This window comes from Leptidea sinapis, chromosome 38 (assembly GCF_905404315.1).
Source record: "Leptidea sinapis chromosome 38, ilLepSina1.1, whole genome shotgun sequence".
Taxonomy (NCBI): domain Eukaryota; kingdom Metazoa; phylum Arthropoda; class Insecta; order Lepidoptera; family Pieridae; genus Leptidea; species Leptidea sinapis.
In genome coordinates this window covers 4,929,334-4,942,273 of record NC_066302.1, presented here as the reverse complement: position 1 = coordinate 4,942,273, position 12,940 = coordinate 4,929,334, and the positions used below count along the sequence as shown (strand labels likewise).

The 12,940-nt window shown below is 36.6% G+C and overlaps 1 protein-coding gene across 2 annotated transcripts in view; it reads left to right on the top strand.

Annotated features, from left to right (window-relative positions):
* Positions 1 to 12,536, top strand: part of LOC126975824 (probable phospholipid-transporting ATPase IA) — a 121,256-nt gene extending 108,720 nt beyond the window's left edge. Inside the window, exons 24-25 of one of the 2 annotated variants that reach the window (XM_050823851.1) lie at positions 1,794 to 1,882; positions 4,087 to 12,536. In XM_050823851.1, coding sequence (XP_050679808.1) covers positions 1,794 to 1,882; positions 4,087 to 4,181 — 184 coding nt within the window. In that variant the 3' untranslated portion in view covers positions 4,182 to 12,536. Of the gene's footprint in view, positions 1 to 1,404; positions 1,446 to 1,793; positions 1,883 to 4,086 lie in introns of both variants that reach the window. The other variant, XM_050823853.1, reaches the window with a different exon arrangement.
* Positions 12,537 to 12,940: the final 404 nt, after the last annotated feature.

The following is a 12,940-nucleotide window of genomic DNA, read 5'->3' as shown; positions in this document are numbered from 1 at the left end:
CTCCGCGGCTGTATGTACGGCTTCGAACACTGTCCAGTTTGGGGTCCGCGCACTCAACTACACGCGAATTCCCTTTAATGCGTGCCTTAAAAACAGACAACTCATCGCCGCGATCACTATGACGGATAAAGGCGATGATCGGCGACTAGAAACGAATAAGCCCACTACACGATCGTGCTCGCGTGTAATCGCCGATTGTGAAGAGGCGCCATTATATTAAGGCGGGACGTTCACTTATCTCTTTTATGTACATACTTACTCAAATAAAATTATAGTTTGATTATTTTGCATGTTACCTTTTATTTTAGTGTAAATAATGATAAAAAGACTATGGAATCGCGTGCATATTAAAATTTTATACGACACGACGCAACGTTCCTTCTATATATAAATATAGAAAATGGTCCAAATCAGCTCCTTTGATGGAAAGTAGCGTATATAAATAATTATTATTGAATGATTTATTATTCATCATTGAGTTTATGTCTTTGCGACAAACTATAATATAACGTTACTGTTCCAACCAATGAGCAATGATTGACCTCCTGAAATATTGTACATATTAATATTTTTAGAATATACATAACTCATCTTGCATTTCTTTTAATATTTCTAGAATCTAAAATAATATCTTCTAAGATTTTGAATTATTCCAATGGATCTATTTGTTGTTTATTTGAAGAATTGTTATTATTGAATTGTTATTTAGTGTTGCGTGTGAATTATATTTGTATGTGTTTATCAATAAATTGTTATCAAAATAAAAAAAATACCATAATTATTTATATTTTAAAATTAATTTTGCGGTTGGTTAGTGTACAGCCGCCTTAAGTCCTTTGACCTTCCCTTGGCAAATTTATTATATTTTTATATGCAGGTACGAATCTCTAGTTATAACAAGTGATGTTAATTATTGTTTTCACTTGGCACAAGGTGCTGGTAAAAAAAGCATGCTCGTAGAATTTGATATATTTTAGTAACTTGGGTGGTTTGTGGCTGCGGTCACACGCACATGCGGAAAAATATTTATTTCGCTGGGGCACTAGTGATCTGGTCCGTCATCTTTCTTATTGATAGTTTTTGACTTTCAATAAGTGACGTCACATCCTATTTTGAATAAAAATATTTGAATTTGATACTCATTTAAAGTTGAATTTTTAAAAGTATTATTAAACATTAGCTATGATTTTTTTTTTTATATTCTAAACCAATTTTTTTTTTGAGTAAATCGGATTTGAATATGGTGCCATTTGTGCGATGCTTCATTTGATCACATGATCACTATCTGGCTCCTCGCTCGGACACACTAATGTGTGTCTTAACAAACCACCACAGTAGTGTAGTAGTGTAGGTGAGTGACGGTATCAGTAAGTGTTTAGTACTAATGAGTGTGTGTGTGTTTAGTGCGGCGGATACGAGGCATGCCCTTGTACGACTAGCGCAGTGTAAGTATGGACTTAGTGAATACTCGTCGACGCATGGCCCGCTTGATGCTTGATGCTTCTGTTGCACCCTTATACTGTACACTTTATTTAATAGATATGTTGTTGTTTGTTCTACTACGTGAAAACAAAATTGTGAGATTTCTATAATTATATAGGGAGATTGTGATTGCTCGGCGGACACAACAAATGTGAATTTTCTTTTTATCATAGAAAAAAAACGTGATATATTCGTTCCGTTCCGAATAGCGTGATATTAAACTTTACGTCAACATAGTCCGTCGAGCAAACACGGCCGGTTCGGTCGGCGCGTTTATTGCGCGCTATAGTGAGGTCGGGTGTGTGTGACAGCCTTACGGAGACGGCGCGACTGCTGCAGAACGTGCGCAGCGTGTTCGGGCGGCGAGCGGCACGCGCCGAAACAGAGCTCGAGCTGTCACGTGAGTACGCACCGCTCACGCTGCGCTGTTCCTACGCTGAGACCACTGACCTCTACATATACCACTGGCGGCTGTCAAAGTGCTTTTGTGGCTGTTTGATATTCGCCATTTTATGTTGGCGCTATTGGCCATGTACCGAGAATGACAACCTCAGCAAACATCGGTAGATAGATGGTGGGAAACTAGTTACAATAAAATTACTGTGTACGTACTTTATTAAGTTGATTCTTGAAGTATAAATAACACAGGAAACGAACTAAATAAATTCAAAATGCAAAAACACTTCAGAGTACTAATAATAATATATTTATTTGCAAAAAACATAGTATACAATGGTGTTTAAATTTAAATAAATAATAAGAGCTTACATGTTTTCACTATTCCTAGCATGCAAATATTTAAACACAATGAATATCAGAATTTCATTTCCATAAATTCCTTAACACTATAAAAATTATAACCATTTAGCCAACTATACAGCTTATTCTTAAATAATCTAGAATTTAAATTTTTTATGCTACTCGGTAACTTATTATAAACACGAACATAATTACATACACAACTTTTATTATATTTATTAATTTTTGGAACATCATGAAGAACGAGTCTTTGTGGATACTGTACGTTCCTTTGCAGCCATTTGTATTATACGTCAAAATTAGTTCTCTGGACGCTCGCGTGTGGCGCTTCAAATAGGCACAAAAAATTCTGTCAAACATATGGAACAGCCTGTCCAGTGGTAAATATCATACAAGGTCAGTGGCTCAGACACATTATACTACCTACTCCATTTATTGTATACAAAGAGATTTATGTATAAAGAGCGGTCATTGGGAAACTTTTTATCATTTCCAATTATTCCAAGCTATATTTTGCCTACATTCCAATACATGTAGTATCAAAACAATTAGAACCTATTCCAATTATCAAACATCAGAAATGAGAGGGAAGAACAAACAGCTTTCTACAATATTAGATGCTCTAGAACTAATAAAATTATATACTTTGTTTTAATAACTGGGTATCTAAACATGAAATATACTTTCGAAAATAAAATCTTACATATCCGCCGTTTTATCGTATGAATAGGTACAAAATCGGCAAATAATACCCATGATTCGTCTCAATCATGGGACATGGAGACAAAAACACAGTTGTCTTAAGGTCTCAAAATATCTAATCTATGTAATATAAGTATTTTAAGTTTTAATCTCTTTGATTGGCTAGTAATGAAGTCCTGACAAATTTTTACTCATAATTTTTTGGTCTTAGACATCCTTAAGTTAGCAATTAATAGTAGATCACTTAGAACCTATGAACGTGCACGAAACTTATTTATAATATTTTGACCACCCGCATCTACATATGCTTCATTTGTATAATAAAGAATATAGAGCACCGCTTACGTAAAACATAATCTGATGGGGAGTTTTCTTTGGAAACATGTGCCGGAACTAAACGTGAGTACCATTCCGTTAGGGCCCCCGCACCCTAGCCAGCCTGGCTGTCGCGGCCAAAGTGCGGTAGAATACCAATATATTACAGTATATGGTAGCCCCGCACATTGCGGCCAAGAATTGTCTCCGCCATTGGTCTCCGCGCACTTGTCAAAGCAGGCAGGCGTAATCTTTCCTTCTTTTTCTTTTCCGAATATGAACCGCTTGACTGAGCAGTCCTAACTTGCTGTGTATTGGCTGATCTAAACTACCTGCTCAATATTACAATTGCCTCGTCCTGCCCTCCTAGCTGCCTAGTGTACGGCGGCTCTAACAAATATGCTTTAATATTATGGTTGTAAGGATCAGTTGTTCTAAATATCTAAACGTGTCCAGGTCGATATAACATGGGGACTTTGGAAAAGCCGTGATTTCTAACTTTAGGTGAAAAATGCTAGTCTAATTTTACCAGAACTTCAGCAGTTCTTAAGTTTTAAGTAGCACTATAGTTATGTTGCAATTACATTAGCATTTTCGGAAACACATAAGCAGCAAGAAAAGTAGGCTTTGGTATTGCTTCGTCAAACATACATAGATATTTAGTGCCTGGTTGAGAATTATTTTGAAAACCATATATGTTATTTTAATTATGAATCTTCGGGGACATGTCTGATACTATAAAGAAGTAAATTTGCGATTCATTTCATTATTTGGTATTTGTTTTTTTTTGTAAAATTTGTAATTAATACACCGATTGTATGATGGCAGATGGCTTCGCATTTTCACAAGAAGAAGGCGCCAGCGTCTCACAGGCGGACGTCATTCGCGCATACGACACGAGTCAGCCAAGAGGGCGCTGCTGAGGTGACGACACGCCCCGACCGACCGCACTCAACTCTATATCATTTTAACACAAAACTATTTAATAAAATTGTTTTACAGCGAAACGTATTCAACGTATACATATTTTTACTAAAGTTTTATTGAAATATAATGTACTGTAGCACTTGCGCTGTTTACATTACGCACGACACGTTTGGACGCGGCGCCGCGGAGTTTTACCCCACGTTGAACAACGGCCCGTTCGGTTGCCTTATCTGTGTGTGCCTTAACATCTGTTAGGCCTGCAAACGCAAGCAAGCTAAAGATCTAACTTTTATCACTTGCCTTCGGTGAACCTACATTATCTTTCTCTTTCGTTGGATAATTTTGTTCTACCGTCATTCGTTTTATGTCTGGTGTCGTTATTCCTGCACTACCGAACATTGTGTTTTCTCTAAGGCCGGTTCCACATTTAAAGAATTCGCTAAAAAAGCGAAATACAAAGAGTAAAACATGGCAAGTTGAGTGAAAGAGGCATATCTTTCGTTCGCCGTTGTTTCTTTTTAGGTTTGTGGGCAAGGCTTGACGCGATGTGCCGCGTGCGTCATCGTAAAAAACGTATTGTAGAAATTCCAATATTGGTCGTGAATTCCATTGATGGAATAACCTGTCATGTGTCGTGCGTTATGTCAAACGGCCTTACTGAGATTAAATGTTTTAGTGATGTATATTATGGTATCGACAGGGAATATCGACCAAAACTAAATATTCTAAGATTATTTTACTACATAATATGATATATCGTCTCGGTTCTATACGACGTTATTTTAAACACTAAGACACCACATATGTGTGCACTTCAACTGTGCTGGTAAACACGCAGTGCGTGTTGAAACGCGTCTAGACGTCTTAAGGTCTTCGCACATTACGCACCGACTCAACGTCGTCTCTGCAACTCAACTTACAGTATACGATTGAAATGTAAGCTTTATGTTGTGTTACTTTAGAGTGTTTTTATTGTCAACTATTAAGTTGAAAGTATTTGACGCATGGTCCACGCGTTGTTCACCTATTGACTGTCACTTGTTTGCTCCTCGTTGTCGACCAATCGGGCACGAGTCAATGTGCTTACGGCAAGCGGCGTTGCCAACTCGTCGCGGGTATAAGAACATGAGCTAGGTGACAACGCGCTTCCCACTCGTTGACGCCGCATTGGCCACTCATTGACACTGGCAACAAGTCGTCCACTGGCGACCGTCTCGTTGATCGCCTAGTTGACAACTCATTGATACCTCCAGTTGTTAAGTTGAGTCGGTGTAATAGAGACCTTAAAGTGTGGTGACGCCGCACAGCTTATATAAGATCTATCTAGGGCTGGCAGTGAAAGTGAAAAATTGTAAAAATTATACGTTTATTTCAACTGCACCCATATTTATTAATTGCACTAACGCATTAATCTTAGGTATTTTATATTAATTAAATTAATTAGCATGGCTTACACTATTCTTATTACTTAGGTTGTATATTACTCCTAACGCAGAGGTTGATCAGATATTTAGTAAGTACCTTCATTGTGGTTTATAATATATTATACTTAATGTATTAGTTCTAATCAAATCACAAATAAGAGGCTATAGGATGTGTGTTTAAACCTTATTAGGTACCTTATTTACAATATACTAGAGTATAGACAAACAGTGAGAGACGAACATGTAACGGAGATACAGCAAGATAGAAAAGGAAAGGAAAACTATCGTTACTGTAACTGATTTTGATTGACAAGTCGTAAACAGGCAGCCACGCTTTGAATTAGCTAATTAGTATTTTGAATAGCTAACGCACACATAAGACAAATCAATATTGGTCACGCACACAGACATAGATCCAAGTAGATAACACAAATACCTCTGTCAGTATGAAAACCAGGCGTGCCCTTTTTTGGTAGCTACTGTGACGTCGTTAAAAATGCCAGCGTATAGAGCCTAACGTTTAGCCATTCACTTCATAATTAGTTGACGTTTTCATTACATCAATAGTCGGTTGCTTATTACTAAAATCGGCAATGTATTATAAACAATGTGTTATGTTTTTAAAGTGATAAACCTCACTTCTAGGATTAATACACAAATAAAATTTGAAAAACAAAATTTTATGAACGATGCGGGATTCGAACCCACGACCTCCGGCGTTCCGTGCCGGTGCTCTAACCAACTGAGCTAACCGTTCGAGTACCGCCTCGTTATAAAATTCTGTTTGCTTTGTTCAACTCTCAGGTTGTCGTGGAGGTCGTGGGTTCGAATCCCGCATCGTTCATTTTTTTTTTTTAATTTATTTGAATGTATTATAAATCCAAATAAAATAAAAGCGTCAAACGAAGAGCTTTGCTCCTCTTTTTGTCCTTTTTTTGACACGCAAAGTACAAACACTCGCGGCATCTATTTGTACCATGTCTGTGGTCACGCACTATAGATCTGTCAGGTTGTCAATACTCTAGTATATTCTTATTCTGTAGTTTAAACCAAGTTTAGTTTTTGCTTTGCTTCTGCTCCATGTTCGAAAGAATACTACTAATTGTAATTTATTTTCAAAATAAAATTTGTTTAATGCTTGCGTTAGCGAATTCAAAAGTTTTTAGCTTTAGAAGTATGGTCACAATAAAATAGTAATTAAAAAATCTGAAGGATCCAGTGTTTACGTGATGGATTTAAATGATTCACTTTGGACAACGAGTATGGCAATGACTTTTTTATTTCAATATCAATTTTATTACAAATACTTCACTCCATAGATCTTATGGAAAATTAACTTTCAAAATTAATAAACAGTATTGTCATCATTATTTTACTCACTATCTTAAGTACAAAATATGTGCATTATTATTGTAAATTTATTAATTTATTAATACCTGTTATTTATTTGATTTAAGTAGTATTAAATACGTATTATTTAAATGTATTCATAAAATTAAGTTATTTTTAAAGTAGATTACAAAAGATGACTATGTGACGATCTTATAAATATTTAAAATTTATTTATTCATGTATAAACATAATTCAAATTTGGAAGAAAAGGTTTGTTATAATAACATGTTTAATAACGGGGATTTTTCATGTTAAGTATATCGAAAAATTATTTAAATATTCTTCTTTTATGGTACATTGGTTTGAGCTGATGGCCTTGTTACCAATGCTCTAAATAAATAAAACTAACTAATATTTTAAACGTTGAAAAATGTACGATAAATTATATGTCAATGTTATTCTTATTATACTCGTGTTCATGTTAATGATATTATCAAACACCGCAATAACAGCACATATGCAACATTACATTTATGTGGAAACGATGCGAAAGGCTTGTAAACTAGACATTATAAATATATTTCTCAATATAATCATTTGATGATATTAAGTTTCAAAACATTTAATGGAAATTGATTTCGATCCCTCACGTTTATACAGTATGATCAGTGAGACACTTACTATAGTTAAGGAGAGTACTTGGCACAGATGAAATGTGAAAACACCACCGCCCCGCAAGCGCAAGCGCCGGCAGGTCCGTGTGACCGCCTTCCCACTTCCTTGTACCGAGTCGCGCGATAAGCGTGTAATCCCTGTGTCGGCGCGGTGATCATGCGTTGCAAAATTAATTACTTAACTTTCGGTTAAGTTTACTAATTAATATTTTATTTTAAATGTTATATTTTTTTCTTCTTAATATATGATCGTCAAATATCGCGTTCTCAAGTAAGCTAATACTGGACATGCTGTATACTAAATTAAAGTTATTTTATCATTCAATTCGAAACTTTAAACTTATTTTTATATTTTGTTAAATCCCTGAAAGTTTATTACACTTACCCAAGAAGTTTTCAACGTTCAGCTGATGATAATTGATACGCCCTGCTTATTACAATGCAGTGCCGCTCAGGATACTTGTAAAATCTCAAAACTTTGGAGCCCTTCAGACCGAAATACAGTAATGCTTACACATTACTGCTTCACGGCATAAGGCGCCGTTGTGGTACCCATAATCTATCCGGGATCCTGTGCAATGGAGCCTCCCACTGGTAGGAGATATATTTACCCAAGAGGTAATTACGCCCTCCGCTAACGTTCTCACGTATATCGTGAAACTATTTTTTGTTTTAACTCAAAAGTACCTATATATTGTTAGCTGCTGTAAGATTTTATAGGGAAATAATGACCCTATTTATTGTCATTATTTCCAATTCATTATTTAATGGATTCCTATTCCTAAATAATCTATTTGCATAAATTTTTATGATAGCACATTCTAGATTAATAAATAGTAACGGTAACTGCACATTTACTTACAAACCAACCATTATGTTTGATTGGTTGCCAATATATCGGACGTGATTCACAGAAAACTGATACTGTAGACTCGACTCTTTAAGAATGTAGTTCGCTCGCTGAATCATTATTTTATCAGCTCTACGACATTTGCGCTGCATGGCGCAATCACTTCAAATATCTTCTTCTTCCCGTTCTGTGATTGTCAAGGAGTTTCAATAAGGGCAGATGTAATGCGCCTCACAATTTCTCGCCATCTCTCTCTGTTAGAGGTCATTCGAGTACACTCATGCACGGGGCCGCCCGCAGCAGACTTCTGATCTGATCGGTCCATTGCATAGGTGATCTTCTACTTTACCCTGGAAGACAAGGCGTTCTATGAACTGGTTGCTTCGTCTTGGTACGTGTCCAAAGAAGGCGGGATTGCACTATGGAACTTAATCGCTGTTTTTAGGCCCTGTATTCACCAAAGCGGAGTGGAGACCATAGCAGATGGCGGAGAGATGTAGAAATAACGAAATATGATTGGTTATCAATATACATCTATTCTCTCCTCTTTGGTGGATACCGGGCCTATAACTGTAAACTTCAAGTATAAATTATGTTTGCGCGGTTCCGTACTGCAGCTGTTATTTAGCTTCGCCCATCTCTGCGCGTTTCATTTGCCTTTTACACGTCCTTTATATATCATATTATATGATCAATGAGCCTCAAAAGCCCTCATGGTCCAGTTATGTTGTGGTCTAGTGGTAGATGATTGGTGTATAGTTGAGATGTTACGTGGATGTTAGCGGTAGTACGTTCGTAAGTTAGCTTAGATAGTAGAGCACGCACGATCCCAGAACACAACACGAGCGCTAGAGCCAGCGACTAGAGCGAGCCGGCATTAACCAGTTTCAATACTTATACTCATGTATTACCGGTATGTAATACATATAAATAATGGTATGTATTGTGTCCCCCACCGATCTAGTCATTCTATGTTTTGACGTACTATATAAAAGTAGGCTCCCAATCGCATATTAAAATGTCATTGTATATACGAGTACATTAACTTATAGAGATAACATTAAAACATTCATTCAAATTAACACTTTATTTCGTGGCAGTAATGTTCAAAGTATACCTACACTTATTAGAAGCTCGGACCCGAACACGGGGCAAGAACATTTTGTTTTATCAACTGAAATATAATTATTTAGCAAAATAATTAAAATCGTCAAGTTAGTTACATAATTTTGTTAATTTAAAGAGACACTTACCTGAAAAACGACACTCCTTCCTTTTTAAGTTTGGATATGCTGTTATTTGGATAGTTATTCACTGAACGCTTTGTCGTTGCGTGACGTTGTATTCAAAGCGCGGTCTAAACACAGCCTGACACGCGAAGGCAGAGTTTTGCTTCAGACAATTTTTGAACGTGATTGTGACAAGTTTTTTACTATACGTCAATAATTCAATGTTAAGATACAAGCATTTCGTGATTGATATCACCTAATCATCATGTGACCCATACAATTCAATTCGCAAATTTTATCATTATAAGTGGCGTGTAACTCCAAATTTCTGTCAACTTGGGACCAAAATTTCAAAGATTTTTCAAGTCGTTTTCCAACCGAAGAAAGCCTTACAGCCCGTGATTCGCATATAGAAAATAATGAATATACTTGAAATGGATATACAAAACTAGGTCACAAATAATATTTTCACGTAAATAAAAAAGTACAATTAATTAATATTCAATTTATGCATTAAACATTTATTCCGGCGTGCTCTTCGCTCGTATACTACTTGGACATAGATCCCTATTAAATACTTAGACACAAAGAGAATGGTCACTGGTTTTATTTTTAATCTCATGAATACATCTGGCCTCATGTATTCGTAGGTGAAATGTGTACATCTACTGCATCCATTTGTCTGTCTGTATTCGCAATAGGTTAAGATTATCGCCGATTGAGGCTAGGGATATTAAGCTCTTCTATGGCTAGATATTAGTTTGCGCACCTCTTCAAACTGTCTTAGGGCCACATTTCACCCGGACACCCAGTCAATCAGTCGCGCCACCATGATATCCGTAAGACACGATTCGCCTTACTCGCAACTAGTAGTAGTAACTCGACACCAGCTCTATAGCAGATTGTGGAGGCGCGACCAGTGACATCTGTAAACGCGTCCGAGCTGGTCGTGCCACCAAATCGGTTGCACACCAAACGGACAGGTGAGTAACTCTAATCTCTATAGAGCTGTATGCATTTTGTTGGTAGCGGCGACTGTGTGCGCCACCGTGGAGTCCCGGTGAAATTTAGCCCTAAATAGAATCTCACACCATGCACCCTCGTTTACAAATAAATATCCTTTAGTTATTATATTCGAAATTAATTTGGCAAATATTATTTATTGTGCATCCATATAATTATACCGTATAATGGCTGTCTACGGATTTATTTTGGCTTCGCTCTGTATTATAAGCTTGAGTTATATAAATTAAGGTTTGCTGTTGTGCTGAAAGAGATGTAATTTGTAGAAATCCACTCAATAATTTAATGCTTTTCTTATATAAATTTAGGGGACATTAACTTTCAAATGTTGGCTACACCTGAAGTAAGCATTATATTGTCAGATGTTATAGCTACGTACGCTGAAGTAAGCATTATGTTGTGAGATGTTACAGCTACGTAAGCATTATGTTGTCAGATGTTACAGCTACGTAAGCTGAAGTAAGCAGTATATTGTCAGATGTTACAGCTACGTAACTGAAGTAAGCAGTATATTGTCAGATGTTACAGCTACGTAAGCTGAAGTAAGCATTATATTGTCAGATGTTACAGCTACGTACGCTGAAGTAAACATTATATTGTGAGATGTTACAGCCATGTAAGCTGAAGTAAGCATATTATTGGGAGATGTTATAGCTACGTACGCTGAAGTAAGCATTATATTGTCAGATGTTACAGCTACGTAACTGAAGTAAGCAGTATATTGTCAGAAGTTACAGCCACGTAAGCTGAAGTAAGCATTATATTGTCAGATGTTACAGCTACGTACGCTGAAGTAAGCATTATGTTGTCAGATGTTACAGCTACGTACGCTGAAGTAAGCGTTATGTTGTCAGATGTTACAGCTACGTACGCTGAAGTAAGCATTATGTTGTCAGATGTTACAGCTACGTAAGCTGAAGTGAGCATTATATTGTCAAATGTTACAGCTACCAGTGCACATATTGTGACATATTACGAAATAATTGAATTAATGTGATATTCGATGTAACTGGCCTTGTGTTTCATACTGTGTATTAACACCTCGGCCCTACTTACCTCTATACTAACAGTTTATTATTGTTAACTGTTACTTCGACTAAGTACACATTCTCGAGATCGGTACTCGGCGCATGTTCTTTGTACTATAAAACATAGACTTATAAATACTAGCGAATAGACAAAGCATACGAGAGGGAAGATCACTAACGGAGATACGGCAAGATAGAAAAGGAAAGCGAATCTATTGTAACTGTAACCATTATCATATTGACAAGTCGTTAACAGTCAGCCACGCATGGAATATATCCTTAGTATTTTGAATATAAAACTAGCTAACGCACACATTGCCAACTCTAAATTAGTCACGAATTATCGGGCTGCCAGTTCGTCTATACGCTAGTATGTTATGAGTCTATGCTATAAAATGACGTGACGGAAGCTAATCACTTGTTGAGTTCATCTTTTTTGTTAAAACAAACTTTTTAAGATTACCTATACTATTTTATACTTTGGACTTGGTGGTAAGTACCACAATAACGACTACATCAAACAATCCTACATAAATTAATTTTCACTTAAACTGAGGTTTCAAAGAACGCCAATATTTGGGAAAAAATCATATTGGGCTTCAGTGAACATTACCTAGGATTTGAAGAAACAATCCAGCAGATTTTACGAGAACTATTTACTGGCAGAAATGTAACTACCGACACATACGAGACTATGAAGATGTGATGCGCCGACTGCCGATCTCGTCTCTAATATTTAAGCAAAAATGTGAATTACGTCATAGAAATATATTAACTGTTCTTGTTCTTTACTGATTTGTTTTATTTATTTGTCCTGGACACCTACGCTTAAGTTTTGTCGAGCCAAACCTTGAGGGGAATTGTTTTTAGGAGAGAGTAGGATAAACGAGCGTACGGGTCTGGTATTAAGTGATCACCGCCGCCCATATTCTGCAACACCAGTGGAATCACAAAGACCGGTCTTTTTCGATAGGTGTAATCTCTTAATTTTAAACTACTCATGTCGTTTCGACCTCATTTCACAATTTGGTTTAAAACTGTGAACATGGAAAGTTCCTTGAAGACCACTTTGTGGACGAATATAACAAGTATTTGGCGTGTGCTGAAGCCTGGTTAAACAGTTCTTCGGAACACTCCCTGTGACAAATACGATATAAATGAAACAACCGTCGATCGAGCCTTGTGCAGAGAAGTG